We start from the raw sequence: 20,441 nt of genomic DNA on the forward strand, positions 1-20,441 counted from the left end.
TTGCTACGTTTAAACGTAATATACAAAAAAAAGTTAATTTAATATCGGTACTCACAGTCTGATTGTCCATGTCATCCATCTCAAATGAATGTTTTTGGTGGTACAGTTGAATAGGTGGCCCTGTCAGAAAAAAACTAGGGTAAAAACTAGGTAAACGGTGCGTAACCACATAGCCTATTACACAACATTTCACCACAAAATAATTTAGGCAATAAAATAATTAAGACTACATTTTTTTTAAACCTTACCAGTTTGTTAGTTCTCTTATAATCCATTACAGCATACAAAAAACACATCGTAGCAAAATGTCAGCAGCTGGGTTTGTATGAAACAAGAGTGGGTCCCCCAGATAGCAAGCAGACATTGATTCAACGTAAATGTTAGTGTAAAAATGAAAGTTTTAAAATAAGTAACTTACAGTTTTGTTATAAAAAATGTACATTAAATGCAAATTCAGTGGTATTAAAAATATTTTATGGCAATATAATATATGGCACTTAAGTAAAAAGTCGGGTTTTTATGTGTTAATAGATTCAGAGCCGGATTATCCATAAGGGCGCTTGGGCCAGTGCCCAGGGGCACCAACCATTCACAACAACTAGGGGGGCACCACATGACACAAACTTTAAAAATATTTTTCGTAAATTGTTTTATTATTAACTTTAAATTCTTGATAGACCATACATAACTCGTTTATGAACACTAACTTAACAATAATAATAATAAATAAATATTACATGACCACTATCCGTCCCCCCCTTCCGTCCCCAATCTGTCAGAATTGAGTTGTGCCGCGTTTCCACCGCAGGAACTTTACCCAGGAACTAGGGACTTTGGCCTGGTACTCGGTGTGTTTCCACCGCAGGAACCAGGAACTAAATAAAGTTCCGGGTAAAAAAAAATGTCCCTCAGAAAGTCCCTGCTGACGAGGTAGTACTTTTTCAAAGTTCCGGAACTTTCGCTAAACATGCTGATTGGTTGAGTTCACGCAGCATTGGGCAATGAGTTCAACCACCATTTATTCGGATATCAAAATATTACTGTTATTGTGTCATGAAATGAAATTTAAAAAGTATTTCAAGCGAGAATGTAGTTGTTTAAAACTCAAATCTGTAGTTTATTTATAAAGACAGTGCCTATTTAAAAATGTGTTGTTTCGCCGATCTCGGAGACATGAGCTCCACGCGATCAGCGAGATCTCAGTGATCATCTATCCGCCGAGAAGCAGCCTCACCTCAGCTAGACCTTCTGATGTGTGCCGCTGGCTCTGATGTCTCTTTAGTGGTTAAACATAACATGTAATTCGTTTTGGGTAAATCTAACAAGCTATCTTTGGTCTGTATTCAATTTATTTATATGTTAAAATGAAAATAAAAAAGGCAAATTTATATAATATTTTGTTTCATTGTAATGGCTGTATATACATATCCCTGAACTAAGTACATTTCTGTAGCTGTTATTATGTTTAAATGAAAACGAAAGGAGGCAGTGGTATTTGATATCCTATTTCATTTTATTGTAAATACAGGTCCTTCTCAAAAAATTGGCATATTGTGATAAGTTCATCATTTTCCATAATGTAATGATAAAAATTAAACTTTCATATATTTTAGATTCATTGCACACCAACTGAAATATTTCAGGTCTTTTATTGTTTTAATACTGATGATTTTGGCATACAGCTCATGAAAACCCAAAATTCCTATCTCAAAAAATTATCATATCATGAAAAGGTTCTCTAAACGAGCTATTAACCTAATCATCTGAATCAACTAAATAACTGCAAAAGATTCCTGAGGCTTTTAAAAACTCCCAGCCTGGTTCATTACTCAAAACCGCAATCATGGTTAAGACTGCCGACCTGACTGCTGTCCAGAAGGCCATCATTGACACCCTCAAGCGAGAGGGTGAGACACAGAAAGAAATTTCTGAACGAATAGGTTGTTCCCAAAGTGCTGTATCAAGGCACCTCAGTGGGAAGTCTGTGGGAGGGAAAAAGTGTGGCAAAAAACGCTGCACAACGAGAAGAGGTGTCCGGACCCTGAGGAAGATTGTGGAGAAGGACCGGTTCCAGACCTTGGGGGACCTGCGGAAGCAGTGGACTGAGTCTGGAGTAGAAACATCCAGAGCCACCGTGCACAGGCGTGTGCAGGAAATGGGCTACAGGTGCCGCATTCCCCAGGTCAAGCCACTTTTGAACCAGAAACAGCGGCAGAAGCACCTGACCTGGGCTACAGAGAAGCAGCACTGGACTGTTGCTCAGTGGTCCAAAGTACTTTTTTCGGATGAAAGCAAATTTTGCATGTCATTCGGAAATCAAGCTGCCAGAGTCTGGAGGAAGACTTGGGAGAAGGAAATGCCAAAATGCCTGAAGTCCAGTGTCAAGTACCCACAGTCAGCGATGGTCTGGGGTGCCATGTCAGCTGCTGGTGTTGGTCCACTGTGTTTTATCAAGGGCAGGGTCAATGCAGCTAGCTATCAGGAGATTTTGGAGCACTTCAAGCTTCCATCTGCTGAAAAGCTTTATGGAGATGAAGATTTCGTTTTTCAGCACGACCTGGAACCTGCTCACAGTGCCAAAACCACTGGTAAATGGTTTACTGACCATGGTATTACTGTGCTCAATTGGCCTGCCAACTCTCCTGACCTGAACCCCATAGAGAATCTGTGGGATATTGTGAAGAGAAAGTTGAGAGACTCAAGACCCAACACTCTGGATGAGCTTAAGGCTGCTATCGAAGCATCCTGGGCCTCCATAACACCTCAGCAGTGCCACAGGCTGATTGCCTCCATCTCTAGCATCTTCTGTGTGCATTACGAGCGCCGAGTGGGCGGGGTCGTGAGTGACTTGTGTGCTGTAAATTCTGATAAATGCATATAATTGTGAAGTTTTGCTTGTTTACATTTCTCTCAGCTTTGGAGATAAGGGCTGCTCGCCTAGGTTTAAATTCTGTCAGCTGTCTTAACCTCCATAATGGCGTGAATTGTTTTTAATGCTATGACTGATAAAACCAATGTAGTTATATTCATTCCTTGATGTGTGGGGTCTATTTTGAAGTGATTACACTTGTACAGTTATTTGCCTTTGCTGTGTAACTCTCACATGTGATTGTGTGCTGTGTGATACATTACTTTATTGGGGCGAATCGGGTGATTAGCCTTTTCCCATTCACTGTCCAGTTAGGGGGTGCTAGACTGTGACACTCTTCTTAGCCCTGGAATGTAAACCGGTAGTCATTTAATGTTTTCACTTGATGCATACTATTACAAGTGGTTTCTTTTTTTTTAATTGTTGTATAAATACATTTTGTATTTTTATAAGATTTTTTTGGTACGTCTGTTACTTGTGTAGCCTATACCAAGGGTAAAAGTCCTGTGTGCTACGGAGTAGATACCTCTTTTCATCTGTGGCTATCATGCCATGCACATTCCTCTACTGCAAATCTGCATTTCTTTTATCAATAGGAGGTTTGTGCAGGGTCCTCCAGCAGCATTTGGGGGAGTTACTTTACCCAAAGATCTCTTGCCATTGATCTTTCGTCTATCGGCAAAACCTTATCTAAAATCATAAGTTGAAATAAAAGTACGAAATAGAGTTATGTCAAAAAAGTATTAGGACTACAAAAGTAGTATATCAGAATTCATAGTATTCAAAACACAGTAGGCGAAAAGTAACTGCACCACAATCATTGGTACTATATATAAATTTACTTTCTGTTTTGCACACTATTTTTGTCACATACTTTCAGGCCAAATTAAACCCCCATCCAGAAACACAAGCTCCTCATAACAAATCCATAAACTCAGGCTACATTTACCAGAAAGAAAAACTGAAAGTCAGTTGGATGTAAAGGCTAAATTTATCTTGACTTAAACATTAATTCCCCCTTTAATAAAATATTATCTGAACATCTATATCCTGAAAGATTTGTGCATAAACTGAAATACTTATAAACCCTGAGATTACACTAAATTTTCATATTACACTACATATAGGAAACATCACATAAGAATTAAGGATACCAAGAGAAGATCAATCAATCAATCAATAAGAAAAAAATAATTTGGCATAGTATCATGTCCACAATAGGTAAAACATGTCCACTATAGCCTGTTTGAGACACAGAAAAACATTAAATGCTAATAAACAATATGTTACTACTGTTCCTCTTCTGTTGATTTGGTAGATTTTAAAGAGGAATTTCTAATATATTTAGAGACATAATGAGACCTGAAAAGTCCCAAATCAAGGTATTTGCATCATTTATTAGAGAATTTCTGTTATAGGCCTATATTGTAAAAGCTTACTTTTTCTTATTTGTATTTATTGATTTAGGTTTGTTTGTTCGTTTTCTGTTTCTATCCTTATATATGATTTGATATATTGCATAGAGAGTGTGAAATAAAATTTAGTTTAATCTCAGTCTTTCTATGTAAGTATTTTAGTCATGGATGGCTTTTTGTTGTTGTTGAAAAATCATTTGAATAACCTATTATTCCAGGCCTGGGGCCTATTGCACAAAAGTAGGATAAGGGATTAAGCCAGGATATCTTGGTGATCCTGGCTCAATTGATCCCTAATCTGGTTGCACTAAAGCTGGATAGGGGGCAGGAGGATATGTTATGGTATAAATTACCATGGAGATTTATTCTGTGGAGCTAGCCTGCTCCAGACCAGGCTAAATTCCAGGATCTATTTAATCTCATCCCTAATGTCAGTCAGCAGTCGCCACAAATGGAAACCAATAGTTATTTCACTGCTCACTATACATTGTTATCACATATAACTAGACCCACTGTCATTATTTAAACGTTTGTGATCATTAATTTCAATCATTTTGGATAAATAATGATTTTTAGATGATGTTGCTATCATTAGATAATTTACAGTTTCCCATAGACTATAAGGCTATATATAAAATGATAGAATATTAGGGCCACAGAGGGAAAAAAAAGACAAGTCATAATATTGTAACCAGTTGTTTTAAAGGAGGACGGTTGTTAAAATGACAGATGTGGGGCATTTCGTGAAATTGTACTTCAGTATGGTTTCATAAACAAAGACATGCTGATGTGCCAGATTATGAAGTATCACATTGTCATAACTATCAAAACTGTAAAAAGAATATGTTGCGTTTCTGCAGAAAGAACCAGCCTCATAAATTTATGACTTTATCCTTTTTCCTCAGTGGGGCCCTAGTACTCTGTCATATAAACAAATACACATTCCATATGAATATAAAAACACAATGTGTAACATTATGTTCCTTTATTGAATAAGGACAAAACAAAGCAGGTAAACTATCAGCTCCTTTCGAAACTGAAGTCACAGTGACTCTACAAGATGGAAAGCACAGAATCAAAGCATATTATACAAAATGATACATACACATTCAAAGGTCTGTATATAACACACCCTGCATGTCTGCACACTAAAATAAATGCAGGACAAATCCATACACATCAACTGAACAGACAAATGAATGGATGCAGTAGCCTCCCTGCAGCCTTGTATTACACACAGTATACCGCACAATCATCATAAGAGGCCAAATTCGTAAAAAAACCAACCCAAAAAAACCCTATTTCCTCTGCCACAGCAGGACATTTTTTACCTAAATTGAAAGCACACATACCAACTAAAATAATTCAACACATATTGGTCCCTCAGCAGCCGACCACTGTCGTCATCAGGGAAGATTGCCGGATTGTCCCAGTCCATGGCTGGTGGCACTCTGGGGGCCCTCTCCTTCCTCAGGCAGGCCACATTGTGGAGGACAGCACAAGCCACAGTAATATCACATGCCCTAACAGGGTTGACCCTTAATTTGTGAAGGAAGTGAAAGCATGCCTTCAGGAGGCCAAAGGTCATTTCAACTCTGGCCCTGGCATGGGCATGGTTGTAGGCCTGCTGTGCTTCCTGGGGGTCTGTGAAAGGTGTCAGGAGAAAAGGCTGACAGCCATACCCCCTGTCTCCCAGCAACACACCAGAGAATTCACCTGTCAACACAAAATCTCATCATTACTACCTCATAAACACAGTGATATTCTTGACACAGCCATGATGGTTATAAATAGGGGTTGTGTGGCTTACCTTGTGATAGGCACTGATAGATTTCAGAGGCCCGAAAGATTCTGGAGTCATGGACTGAGCCAGGCCATTTTGCCACAACATTGCTGATCACAGTGTCAGCATTGCAGACCATCTGAAATCATAAGATGAGGAATATTACACCAATCAATGCACATCATTGGCAATGCAGAGTGTTCGTCAATGGACAATATCAAAAAGTTATGTTCACCTGAACATTAATGCTGTGAAAGGATTTCCTATTCACAAAATCGGCCTCATGGGCACCTGAGGGGGCTTTTATCCTTATGTGTGTGCAGTCCACTGCACCAATGACATTGGGGAAACCTGTCACACAAAGTAATGAGTATCCTACGTGTTAACAGTTGTCCTGTAATTTGTAGATCCTCTTACCTGCAATCCTATAGAACTCCCCTTTCATGTCACAGAGTCTTCTGTGGCCAGGGAAGGAGATGAAGACATCTGCTAATGCTTTGATAGCCAGACACACACTCCTTATTGTGCGGCAAATTGTGGCCTTGTTCAGCTGTTCTGCATCCCCCACTGAGTACAGGAAGGCTCCACTAGCAAAAAAGCGCAAGGCCACACAAACCATTTGCTCCACACTCAGTGCATGGCTCCGTGCAGTGCGGTGCTTAATCCTGGGACCCAGTAGTCTGCATAGATACCTGATGCCATCTGCAGAAAACCTGTATCTTTCATATAGATGGTCATCAGGGAAGGCTAGTGGGTCCAACCGGTCCCTGAAGACCCTTTCTCGCCTGAAGGCTCTCCTCAGCACAAGTGCTTCTTCATCCACCACATCTCGCAAGAATGGGCATGCCATTGTCAGAGCAGAAAGTAACACACAATTTTGGGCCTTCATATAGGCTAGTGGCCACACCTGGTGCTGGGGGGGTGGGCAAAAGAGGCCGGTGCCTTATAACGATGACTTGGTTGTACTGATTGCTGTGAAAATAAAAGATACCTTAGAAAGATGCCACCGTCTTTACTTTTCAAAAAAAAAAAAAAAAAAAAAAAAAAAAAAAAAAAAAAAGAGGGGGAAGTCGTGGCCTAATGGTTAGAGGGTTGGACTCCCAATCGAAGGGTTGTGAGTTCGAGACTGGGGCCGGACGGAATTGTGGGTGGGGGTAGTGCATGAACAGCTCTCTCTGCACCTTCAATACCATGACTTAGGTGCCCTTGAGCAAGGCATTGAACCCCCAACTGCTCCCCGGGCGCCGCAGCATAAATGGCTGCCCACTGCTCCGGGTGTGTGCTCACAGTGTGTGTGTGTGTTCACTGCTCTGTGTGTGTGCGCATTTCGGATGGGTTAAATGCAGAGCACGAATTCTGAGTATGGGTCACCATACTTGGCTGAATGTCATTTTCACTTTCACTTTCGTCCTGTGTGCTCACAATAAGAGCTCATATGTCATGGCTCACTTGACTTTACGAGAATATACCTAATTTTTATTTTGAGCTGTGTCATCTTCTTGGAGCTGGGGGAGGAAAGAAAAATAATGATTAATACATTTGTGTTACAGTTAGCATACAGTGTACATTGAAGGCATATCTCACCTCCCTCTCAAGTTTTTTTATTTCAAGGTCCAGTTTCCTAATTGTCATCTTTTTTTTTTTTCGGACTCCAGTGCAAGATTTTCTATCTTTTTCTTCTTGTACTGAATGTCTATGTCTGCCAGTTCTATTTGGCGCCAGAGGTGGTTGCCATACAACTTTCTGATAGCTTGTGAGCTCTGTGAACACAATACAATTAGCGCAGCTGGAATTTGGCAGGATGTGGTGTCCTTTTATTAATACGCACTATGTTGCCAGGCTGGTTTTCCCACTGTATAGCATCTGGGTCCTGTAAAAGAAATTAGATTTTTTGATTTTGATGAGGACTCCTCACCATTGTAGAGTAAATAGTACTTTCACAGTCTTAACATGATACCTCATGCCTTCTGGAATCCAGAGAGATGGTCTCCTCCTCATCATCGTCTCCATCATGTGCTGTTGCTGCTGCACTGGGGCTTTCACCCTATTACATTTAATCGGATTCATATTGAAGCTAGTAGTCAAGACATGCCAGGCCTACAGTATGCCTTTGATGGAGAACTCACTGGATCAGCATCGTCTGGTGCTTGTGCTGGTGGCTCTGACAGGAACACAGTGCTGCCAGACACTGCAAGGCAATAGGTAAACCAAAGTCAGACAGTCCAAATTGATTCAATATGAATGTGGTTGTATTCCATGTAGAGATGGAAGGACATACCTTGAATGAAGCGGGTGGCATCTTGGGAGGAACCTATGCTCGTCTCTTTCCCCCCAGGGATCCCCTCGAAGACGGGCCTGCCTTTATTTAGCTCCAAGGCCATGTCCTCTGCTGGGGTAAGGTCAGCCTTTGGTGACCCACCACCCGTGCCTTGTCTGTGGGTATTCTTTTTCACTGCTAAAACAGTACAGACAATGTGTGAGCAGGCACCTTCTGGGTACAATATATGCTTGTGCTTTGTTAAATATTAGTCAGGGACCATACCATTCTGCAGAATGTTCTTGTATTTGATTTTGACCTGCTGCCATGTCCGTTTTGGCCCGTTCATGTTTAATCTACATCACACGCGCACACACACACACACACACATTCTTTATCACAAGAACATTTAATGGAGTCACACTGACAAAAATGACTTGGTATTTTTGTATTGTTTTCAGTAAAAATATTTAAAAAAAAAAAAAAAAATAAAGATGTATTTTCTTGATTTTCTAAATGACCTAGCAAAATAAGTATAGGTTTAGACCAAAAATATAAACTTCAAGTAAATGTGTGCTTAAAACAAGCAAAAAAATTTAAATAGCTGTCAATATAATAAGAAAAATTCTCTTGAAATAAGTTTACTTTTTCCATAAACACTTACTTTTAGAAAAGTTCTCTTGTTTCACTGGCAGAGTTTTTTGCTTATTTTCCTAGGTTATTTTGCTCTAGAAAATATTTAAGATTTTTTTTAGATATTTTTTTTTTACTGAAAACAAGACAAAAATACTAAGTAAGAAAGACATTTTTGCAGTGCAGTGAGCAACCGACCTTGGGTCCTTTGAAAGGCGCTATATAAATTAAAGTGATTATTATTATAGCTCATCTATGTATTCAAGAAAATCTTATTTATATAGCACTTTTCACAATTGTTTCATTCTGTCAAAGCTGCTTTACATTAATAAAAGCAGGGGAAACACACACAAAAAAAACCGGTGGACAACATAAGCAGAGTACAACGGCTAAGATTAAACCGTACTGAGCGTAGTAACGTAAAATAATAATGTAAGGCTTTAATAATAATATATCATAGCTTTATACAGTGTGATGGAGTTACGTTACACAATTTCACTCATATATGCAGTGCATTTCAATAAAAAATGTAACCGTTTCATAATTGCAGTACAACTGCGTTTTTGGAGATGTGAATTAAATATTTGATTTGTAATTGTGATGTTTCAGCGGAGCGGTGAGTGTGTAATTGTGCACTACTTACGCATTCAGGCGGTCTGCAATACTTTGCCACGCTTTTTCTCTTTGCTTTATCACTGTGGTGGTGTTGCCTTTCTTCTTAATTATATCTTTTACCTCCTCGTATGCCTCCATGAGGATTTGTGCTTCCGACGGGGAAAAGTACGCGGCTCTAGTTGCCATGGTAAATCAGTTAATCTGTGATCTGTGGCGGGGTCTATTTGAGTGAGCCGTGAGCGCGCACCTATCCAGGATTGGTTTCACCTGGCTTAATGAATCCGTGTCTGCTCATCCTGGCTTGGTCTTTGTGCAACCAATTAAGCCTGGACGCACATGTTTTGGCTTTATTGAGCTCAGCTGAGTCATTTATCCCGGATGTCTTAATTCTACTTTTGTGCAACAGGCCCCTGGTCCTCTCTCGTCACTCCAGTTTTATATCCTTCCATCTCCTACGTGGGACTCGATACCGGCGGTGGGGCGCAGGTGCAGCTCATCTTCAATCACTACACCTGGCCTCGCTCCTCGTTCCCACGCCTCTCGGCCCGCCCCACTCGCCACATAAATTAATATATAAAACAGCTGCAGCACAGACTTGATTGCTTTGAGTTAGATACAAGACAACTTTGTACCAGAAAAGAGCTGATATAAATATAAGAATAAACGACATGGGATTGTTTTTCGCAAAAGATGAAAAACCAATGCAGCAACAACAAAAAGGTGAGTGATTCCCTATTCCATATGATTTTATTATTATTATTAGTTTATTTTTGGTAACACTTTTTTTAAGGTCCAATTCTCACTATTAACTAGTTGCTTATTAGCATGCATATTACAAGCATATTTAATATAATAGGAATATTAATTCTTTATGTAAGACAATATTATGGATCCCTTAACATCTACCTTACTAACTGGTAATAAGCAGCAAATTAGTAAATAGGAAATGTGTTCGCTATTCAAAAGTGTTTTTTTATTTTTATTTTTTTATTACTATTCATAAACAAATCATACATGCACACACCAAATTATTGTTTACGTAATTTACGAATATGTTTTTTCACAGAACTGGATACACCATGGAGGAATTTTTCCTGGGGGTAAGTTACATGCATAGTCTCACACAGAGCCATATAGAGAGAGAGTTGCGACAACGGAAGTTCGAAATGTTTGGTTGTCACGTGATTCGTGTAGAGTTCAAATAGTTCCAGGAAGTGCGTTGGCGACCATTCAAACCAAGGGGCAAGGAACTCGACCGGAAGTTGAAGTCGGGTGGGGGCTGCCATCTTTTAGCAGAACTTCACTTGCGTTAGCATTCCCATTGACTCCCATTCATTTTGGCGTCACTTTGACAGCGAATAACTTTACATTTGAGGCGTTTAAAGACTCCGTTTGTCCATTATTTATTTCTAAAGATACACGACAATGTATAAAGGGCTCCATTACCTTCTATGTTACATTATGGCCCCGTATAAACAGTTTTTGTAAAAAATAGGCTAACGATTGCATCATAACCACTCGGCTCTCTGTCGCACTACCGTACAGACAGGTGGAGAAGCTCGCAGGCAATTAACTTAATATGGCATACTGGCGTTATATTTTAAAATACTTTACAAAATAATTAATCAGAATACTTACTCCTGCTCACTCATAACAAAGAACTCCCCGCTCAAGCTCGCCGTCTCTGCAAGATTAACGATGGCAGTTTGGACGCACAGCTACTAGAAGATTTACATCTGGCAGACAGGTTGCTGACGTAGTCAAGCTTCGTTTGAGTCTGCGCGTCAGAAACGGAAGTGCTAAAAAACGCTAAGACTGGGCTTCATTTGTCTCGATTGAGTTCCAATGGGGTCGCTGTGTCCATTTCTTTTACTGTCTATGATTCAAACTGATAGAGTAGAGCAGGGGTTCCCAAACTTTTTAGCCCGCGAACCCATGATAAATGCGCTGCTGCCCCCCCCCCCCCCCCCCCCCCCCCAAAAAAAAAACACCTCTCGTCGCGTGAAATGTAGTACAGCAAATCGATTTTATGCCCAGTCTCAAAGCACACGAAGTTATATTTTATTGTTCTGCGTGCAAAATCAGTGTTACACTTCTGTATGAGCTGCTCGATATCCACCTGTTCTCTCTCGGAAAGTAACTGTGCAGCTATGTTGGGTTGAACTCGTTCATTATTCTGCCATCAGGAACCAGTCGAGTAAGTCTGAGCTGCTCACACGCGCACACACACGCACACACACACTCCTGCTAATCCGCTAGATGTGTCACTTTATGCTTTCCATGGTGACGCGTCATTGCTTGTCACGTGACATACCACAGCAACAACAGAGCTGAATGAATGATCTGCTTTTGTCATTTTTCCTTTTTTATTCAAAATATTAACAAATTTGTTAGATATGGCATGAAATAGCTGATATTCCGATTGTCAAATATATGCAAGTGGAAGTGTTTTGTTGTTTAAACACCTTTATAACGATCGCGTTAGTTGAGCTGTATGCGCGATGGGCGCCGCTATCTTAGTTTGTGCCGCAGACGCAGTTCAGAGAATCAGATCTGTTGGATTTACAACACGTGAATTCATCCACTTCTCCCGAAATGCATAAAAGTAAGTGGCTGGTGAACTGGGAGAATAATGGAGTAAACTTTAAAGTTACTTACACAATGTGTATCTGATATGAATAAAATGTGTCTAATTATAATGAAAAAGATTATTATTGCCTCTTCCTTTGACATCAGTGTGTATTTTACAAACTCTAAATGAATTGTTTTTTCTAGTACTTATATGTCTGAAACCTAAAATAAACATTATGTGGTTGAAAACACTGAAAAGTTGTGATGACAGCTCTGAGCGCACTTGTTTCTGGCTCAGCGCCAGCCAACTCGCGAGAGCACATTTGAATTTCACGTCATGCACTGACCGGTGTGGTCGTACACTCCAGGGACTAGCCTAGACTGATCACACCCATTGACCTTGTGTACGTGTACATAACAGTGTAGTTTTCTAAGTTAGTTAGTGGGGCAGCGATATGTATGTTAGGGTTTTTTTTTTTTTTTTTTTTTTTTGGAGTGGGTTAACGTTCGTACTATTTGGATCACCGTTTATTTCAACCGCCATTTGAAAGTCTAACGATAAGTGTAACGTTACCGTGGTCAAGCAACTATAACTATACATGCCCAATGGAAAACGTGTTTTGTACAGGTTCCCCTTTGGGGTCAGTGGCTTGTCAAAAGGGAACACATCATTTATGAACTTTCAAATGACAACATTCTGTCTTGTAAAAAGCTGTCACGTTTTTGTAAAACATCATAATTACTACATTAACTCAAGTATGAGCTCTTAAATCACCACTACAAATACGCCATGCAAAAGTATTTAAAATGGCGTTGACATAACATAGACTGGTGCGTTTTAATCAGCTCCCACTATAGGGAGTCGGACAGTTTAAGGCCTGTTTAAGTGCACTGAAACCTAGATCACATACAATATCGGTCAAAAGTTTGAAAACGGTAAGCTTTTTAATGTTTCTAAAATAAGTTTCTTAAGCTCATTAAGCTTGCATTTATAAAAAAAAAACAGAAAAAACAACCGTCTATCCCCCCCCACCCTCTATCGCCATTTGGCTAGTAATTTTTATTTATATATATATATTAAAGCCGAATTTTCATTCCATTACTCCAGTCACTGCAGCTGTTTCACAACAAATCCAGACCTGGTGGGTATTGAAGGACAGTGGAGGCTGGGGGAGGGGTACATTGTTTTAATTTTAATTAAAGTAATATTTTTGTTCCCTGAAACAGATCAGTTTAATTTTGCATCCTTAAATAGTTTGATTTCAAGTAGTGCAATTAAACAAGCTTTTTTGTTTTAAAACCATTAGTCATTTTACTTAAATATTAAACATGTTTATAAAGAAATTGGTTGAAATAATGCGGACCTCAATAAAAGCCTATAGCATTGATTTACAGCATAGAAGCTCGCAGTTGGTCTCTTTTCATTTTTCTTTTAGGCTTATTGTTAAAAATAAATGTCCCCATGTAGAAAATTAACCTGTCCTCTTGTTAAGAAGAATGCTGTTAATGTTTGCAACTCCTCCCCCTAGTAAACTTTGTTTGAGATTTTTATCATATGGTCCAACAGAATGTTTGCTTCAGGTGCTATTTGTTTTGTGTATTTGTCGCTTTCTTGTAACATTCAGGTTTGAATGTAAGCTCTAACCAGTTATCTTTAAAATTTGCCTGTAGGGTTCAGCTGATCTACCGGTCTTCGTACAAGCAGAGTTGGCAGAGGAGGTCATAAAAATCTACATCCTTCGGGACAATGATGGGGTAGTCAGCGATGTAGGAGTTGTGATTGAGGGCATCACTGTCCTCCGCAATCTTGGGAATCTCAGCAGAGCCTGCTGCTATCTTTTGGGAGTCACGTATGCATTGGATTTGAGATCTCCCAAGACCCACAAATACAGGTCCTTCTCAAAAAATTAGCATATTGTGATAAAGTTCATTATTTTCCATAATGTCATATATTTTAGATTCATTGCACACCAACTGAAATATTTCAGGTCTTTTATTGTTTTAATACTGATGATTTTGGCATACAGCTCATGAAAACCCCAAATTCCTATCTCAAAAAATAGCATATTTCATCCAACCAATAAAAGAAAAGTGTTTTAATACAAAAAGTCAACCTTTAAATAATTATGTTCAGTTATGCACTCAATACTTGGTCGAGAATCCGTTTGCAGAAATGACTGCTTCAATGCAGCGTGGCATGGAGGCAATCAGCCTGTGGCACTGCTGAGGTGTTATGGAGGCCCAGGATGCTTCGATAGCAGCCTTAAGCTCATCCAGAGTGTTGGGTCTTGAGTCTCTCAACTTTCTCTTCACAATATCCCACAGATTCTCTATGGGGTTCAGGTCAGGAGAGTTGGCAGGCCAATTGAGCACAGTAATACCATAGTCAGTAAACCATTTACCAGTGGTTTTGGCACTGTGAGCAGGTGCCAGGTCGTGCTGAAAAACGAAATCTTCATCTCCATAAAGCTTTTCAGCAGATGGAAGCATGAAGTGCTCCAAAATCTCCTGATAGCTAGCTGCATTGACCCTGCCCTTGATAAAACACAGTGGACCAACACCAGAAGCTGACATGGCACCCCAGACCATCACTGACTGTGGGTACTTGACACTGGACTTCAGGCATTTTGGCATTTCCTTCTCCCCAGTCTTCCTCCAGACTCTGGCACCTTGATTTCCGAATGACATGCAAAATTTGCTTTCGTCCGAAAAAAGTACTTTGGACCACTGAGCAACAGTCCAGTGCTACTTCTCTGTAGCCCATTTCCTGCACACGCCTGTGCACGGTGGCTCTGGATGTTTCTACTCCAGACTCAGTCCACTGCTTCCGCAGGTCCCCCAAGGTCTGGAATCGGTCCTTCTCCACAATCTTCCTCAGGGTCCGGTCACCTCTTCTCGTTGTGCAGCATTTTTTGCCACACTTTTTCCTTCCCACAGACTTCCCACTGAGGTGCCTTGATACAGCACTCTAGGAACAGCCTATTCGTTCAGAAATTTCTTTCGGTGTCTTACCCTCTCGCTTGAGGGTGTCAATGATGGCCTTCTGGACAGCAGTCAGGTCGGCAGTCTTACCCATGATTGCGGTTTTGAGTAATGAACCAGACTGGGAGTTTTTAAAAGCCTCAGGAATCTTTTGCAGGTGTTTAGAGTTAATTAGTTCATTCAGATGATTAGGTTAATAGCTTGTTTAGAGAACCTTTTCATGATGTACTCATTTTTTGAGATAGGAATTTTGGGTTTTCATGAGCTACATGCCAAAATCATCACTATTAAAACAATAAAAGACCTGAAATATTTCAGTTGGTGTGCAATAAATCAAAAATATACGAAAGTTTAATTTTTATCAGTACATTATGGAAAATAATGAACTTTTCACAATATGCAAATATTTTGAGAAAGACCTGTACTCACTTGAGTTGTTCCAAAAACTGTTTCTTGAGCTGGATCCTCCAAAACTCTCTGTTAATGTTCAGAGGTTAAAAAATTATCTTCTTGCATAGTAGTGGTTCATGATCATCCCACTGAATGTGTATTCCTGATGGAAGTGTTTCTGTTATCGGATTAATTCTGTTGAAGGGATAGTTCACCCAAAAAGATGATGTCATAATTTACTCTCCCTCAATTTGTCCCAAACCTGTGTACGAGTTTCTTTCTTCTGTTGAACACAAAAGATATTTTAAGTGAAGTGATGTGACATTCAGCCAAGTATTAAAGAGTTTTGGTTAACGCATTTAAAGGTTGCCATTGACTTTGCATAGTATACTTTTTTTCCTACCATGGAAGTCAATGGCAACTTTCAACTGTCTGTTAACCGACATTCATTAAAATATCTTTTGTGTTCAACAGAAGAAAGAAACTCGTACAGGTTTGGGACAACTTGAGGGCGAGTACATTATGACAACATCATCTTTTTGGGTGAACTATCCCTTTAATATTGATGTAAGTGTTGCTTTTTTTATGGTTTAATGAGTGTGACTGCAAATGGCTGGTATGCACCAGGAACAAAGTAAGATGTCATTTCTCTTACGGCTATCGTATTTTACATGTAATCTACTTGAATACTAAGATGGATGAAATGTTTCATAAGGTTTAATCATTTCCCTTATGTCAACTGCTCCCTGGGTGCTGCAGCATAAATGGCTGCCCACTGCTCCGGGTGTGTGTTCACAGTGTGTGTTTGTGTGTGTGTGTTCACTGCTCTGTGTATATGCACTTTGGATGGGTTAAATGCAGAGCATGAATTCGGAGTATGGGTCACCATAATTGGCTGAATGTCACGTCACTTTCAAATTCAGACCTTGATTCAAATTTCTCAAAAGCTTAATTGATGTTGTCTAAATAGAAGAATTAATTAGTATTTTAATTTTAAAACTACATATAAAATAGCTACCAAAATAGATTTTGGTAACAACAGTTTGGCTAAAACTATTGACTAAATGTAGTGACTAAAAGCTGACAAATTAAACGACTTTTCGTCAACTAAAACTAGACTAAAAGTATGAAAAACTCAAATGACTAAAATGCCACTAAGACTATTAAGCATTTTCGTCCCAAGACTAAGACCAATTCAAAAATGCCTGCCAAAATCAACACTGGTGGAAATGTCATCACAATAACCGACCGGTGTGTAAAACTCTCAGATGTATTTTAAAGATTCTATGCTGCGAACTCTAAATATTTCACATACTTTTGAAAATCCAGTGTTTAATTGATACTGATAAGGGCTCGTTGTCACAGTTGTAAACAATAAGTCTTTCTTTCTTCCTTCGTGAGGGGATCTGGCACCACAGTATTTTTGTTTCCAGGTGGAACGTTAAAAAATGCGACACATACGCTTTGCGGAAATCCCATGTCTATGGGAAAACCTGTAGAATTCAACCAATCCGATGATGACTTTCACACTCCTGAAGTGTTTCCACTTTTGTATCGCATATGCAGCAGACGTTGAGCCAACAGTCCGTGGGCGTGATGTCTGAGGCTGAGACTACATGTACATAAGCCACGGATCAGTTCAGAATATTGATTTCTGCAGAATATTGATCTGTGCAAATATAAGCCAAACATTTTATTTACTTATAAAATACACAACTCTCTATGTATATGATCATTTATCTCTCTAATTTATAAACTATAATTATCCTGTTTCTTTAAAAAGGAAATGTTTTATTTGCAAAGACCGATATTTTTTTTTTTTTTTTTCATCATGATTTTTTTTATTGGTTTTTTTTTTTTTTTTTTTTTTCTAAGTAATTTTTTATCCTATCAAAATAACCCAACTGCAATTTGATTGAGATTATTTGGAATGCATAATGAAAAAGCATGATTCCTATGAATTGTTACAAATAATAAATGTTATAGAGTTTTTGCAAATGAAATCTTCCAAAAACAAAGTCCCTAGTTTCTGGGTAAAGTTCCTGTGGTGGAAACGCTGTTTATGGCCATTATTGTCATAAAATAGTTTTGACCTGAACATTTTACATTTTCCTTTATAACCAAATATAACAATCTGGCCCAAATACATATCCGCTTCTCATAATTTCTTTATTTCAACTTATAGAAGTGTAGATATTTACTGTGGTCAAATTCCCAAAAAGTGCATGTTTGCTTATATAAACAATGGTAAAATTAAGAAATGTTCATAATTCAGGGTTAAATTATCTAAAACCGCAGTACAAAAAAAGTGTATTGTAGTAATATGCTATTCCAAATAAGACTCTATTGTGCCAAATACTGTACTGTTTAACTAATCATCTTTCACTGAAATTCTAGTCAACTGTTTTGACAGACAAAAAGAAGCCTTACAACAAAAACTAAAAAACTTCTCTACAAGTCATGAAGATGTAAAGGACATCAAAATCCTGGTAGCTGGACAAATTGGAGCAGGAAAGTCCAGCTTTATTAACTCAGTCGATAGTGCCTTTCAAGGACGGATTACCTCAAGAGCACTAGTTAATGCAGCTGATGGTTACAGTCATAGTTTCACACGAATGGTAAGTTTGCCACCAACACACTCTTGTGCATTGTAAGCGTTTTAGTTAATAGTATGAGGATTTCTTCAAAACTGTTCAAAAATGTATTTGGTCTTGATTTGTAGCTCAAAGGACTCTCCATCAGATGTGGGAAAAAAACGTTGCCCTTCATCTTCAAGGACATCATGGGCTTGGAACCTGAAATATTGGCTGGGTCACAAACCGAAGATATCATTAATGCTTTGTATGGACATGTCAAGGATGGCTATAAAGTAATAAAGCACTACATTAATTGCAAAAATTCTATGTTTCTATGTGACATTAAACATATTTTGCTGAATTTCCAATCTTAGTTCAACCAGGAGCAGGCACTCGGTCATAATGATCAACATTACATCAGTGACCCCAACCTCTCCGACCAGTGTTTCTGCCTGGTTTACGTTATAGCTGCGGATACGGTCCAATTCACAGATGATCGTCTCATTGACAAGTTGAGGATCATCCGCCAGAGAATCAGTGAAAATGGTAAAACTTTTCCACTTGATTGTTTACAGTAAATTAAGATAAGGAAATTAAGAAAAAAAATTAAGAAAATTATGTGGTTCAGTTATGTGTATATATAAACATGTCTTTCAAAAAACTCTTCTGCAGATTTGTTCAATTTTATTGAGAGAGAGAGAGAGAGAGAGAGAGAGAAAAAAAAAACTTGTTATAGAACTCCCACACTGTCTCTGCATTTGCTGTAGGGATTCCTCAAGTTATTGTCATGACTAAAGTGGATGAGGCATGTCCTCTGGTCAAAAATGATCTTAGGAAGATCTACAAAAGTAAGAAGATCAAAGAGAAGGTATGTGCTATAATAAATACATACCATTACATATTCCACATGTTGATCAGGTTTTGTCAGAAAGCCATGCACAGTTTTCTGACCTAACATTTTGTTCCTGTCCAGATGGAGTTTTGCAGTGCCAAAGTGGGTGTGCCAATGAGCCACATCTTCCCAGTGAAGAACTACCATGAAGAGATTGACACAAACGATGACATTGATGTTATGATACTTAAAGCAATTGAACAGATTGTTCATATTGCCAATGATAGATTGGAGGATAGTGAAAGTTTCTAACAATAAATAAATAATATAATTATCATAAAATAATTAATGCATGTAGAGAGGATCATAGAAGGTCATTTATAAATTTGGAAATAAATAGCAAGCTTCAGGAAAAAATGGATAAGTCATGTAAAATAAAGAAAAACAAAAAGATTCTGCAGTTTTTTTGCACACGTTAGGTTACTAATGAAATAAGCATTTTTTTACGCACATCAACAGCATTAAAACTATTCAGTTACAGCCTGTAAATTACTGTAATGTATTAACCGAATAAATCCTATGCAATATTGAATTTTTTGTCTGTCTCATTAATAAATGTATTTATCCCATCCCCAGTACAAAGGATTAGGATATGTAAAGCAATTGAAAAGGACCAACTTGATTCTCTTCTTTGCATTTCACCTCTGCTGTAGCTTATCTACCAGTCTAGTATTTTAATTTAGCTTTGTTCACTATGATTATGTGTCACGCACCGCTACTGTGAGGGAGCAAAAAGCAAGCAATGAGGAGATGTGGAATACTTCACCAAGGAGATTTTATGTCCACATGTACACAGGTATTTTTATAAATTGTTTTTCCTTCTTCCATTTAAAAATAAATAAAATCTCTGTCCACATGAAAATGCAAATGCATGCTATGATGCACTGTAAAGAGCATGCTAAGCCAACAAGTGGCGATGTAATCTCAACCGTAAAGCCATATTGGCCAATCAGAAGCCTGAAAAAGTTTCCAGTAGGCAGAGATAACAGTGTTGACTCTGTGGTCACAAGCCAAAAATGCTGTTTTTGCTGTCTACATGATCACACTGCAAACAGAGTTTTTGAAAATCTACACCCTTAAATGATAGATTTTGTGGCTTAATATAAGGTCAGACACTTGCGTCATTATTATTAACACCTCACCAAAATCATGCTTATGTGGAGTTTGTGGTTTGTGGCTATATAGTAATGATTTATGAAAATAATAATAATGAGCATGTGACCATGATATATCTACACAGTTGATTGTGTGCTCAATTTTACTCAAGTGTCATAAAATAAAATGGAAATATAGATTCCTTTGGGAAGAACCAATAAATAATGTGATATGCAAATAGCATTATAGGTGTTTGATCGACTAGTTGGCGGGTGTTGGATGCTATGAAAGAGATGTGATGATGGTGGGCAATACAGGTGCTTCAGCACCTCATGATGGGCTCTTTCAGACCCCAAAATGACA

General features: G+C 38.6%; 3 protein-coding genes across 3 annotated transcripts; 1 reads left to right on the top strand and 2 right to left on the bottom strand.

The window, feature by feature from the left end:
• Window positions 1–5,233: 5,233 nt before the first annotated feature.
• On the bottom strand, window positions 5,234–7,694 carry LOC113044562 (putative nuclease HARBI1). The gene is made up of 6 exons (XM_026204646.1): window positions 7,652–7,694; window positions 7,537–7,572; window positions 6,485–7,039; window positions 6,303–6,418; window positions 6,095–6,206; window positions 5,234–6,000 (listed from the first exon to the last, which is right to left on the bottom strand). Exons 3-6 carry the CDS (start codon window positions 6,954–6,956, stop codon window positions 5,612–5,614), a joined length of 1,089 nt encoding a protein of 362 aa, XP_026060431.1. The 5' UTR covers window positions 6,957–7,039; window positions 7,537–7,572; window positions 7,652–7,694; the 3' UTR covers window positions 5,234–5,611.
• Window positions 7,692–10,069, bottom strand: LOC113044564 (uncharacterized). The gene is made up of 7 exons (XM_026204648.1): window positions 9,601–10,069; window positions 8,610–8,680; window positions 8,346–8,522; window positions 8,194–8,255; window positions 8,025–8,111; window positions 7,896–7,937; window positions 7,692–7,827 (listed from the first exon to the last, which is right to left on the bottom strand). Exons 1-7 carry the CDS (start codon window positions 9,756–9,758, stop codon window positions 7,696–7,698), a joined length of 729 nt encoding a protein of 242 aa, XP_026060433.1. The 5' UTR covers window positions 9,759–10,069; the 3' UTR covers window positions 7,692–7,695.
• Window positions 10,070–10,195: 126 nt separating this feature from the next.
• LOC113044563 (interferon-induced protein 44-like) lies at window positions 10,196–19,498 on the top strand. The gene is made up of 7 exons (XM_026204647.1): window positions 10,196–10,292; window positions 10,639–10,672; window positions 17,929–18,133; window positions 18,238–18,384; window positions 18,466–18,637; window positions 18,859–18,959; window positions 19,065–19,498. The coding sequence occupies exons 1-7, from the start codon at window positions 10,241–10,243 to the stop codon at window positions 19,233–19,235; spliced, it is 882 nt and encodes a 293-aa protein (XP_026060432.1). The 5' UTR covers window positions 10,196–10,240; the 3' UTR covers window positions 19,236–19,498.
• The last annotated feature ends 943 nt before the right edge of the window (window positions 19,499–20,441 follow it).

The sequence above is a fragment of the Carassius auratus genome, chromosome 26, assembly GCF_003368295.1.
Source record: "Carassius auratus strain Wakin chromosome 26, ASM336829v1, whole genome shotgun sequence".
NCBI lineage: Eukaryota > Metazoa > Chordata > Actinopteri > Cypriniformes > Cyprinidae > Carassius > Carassius auratus.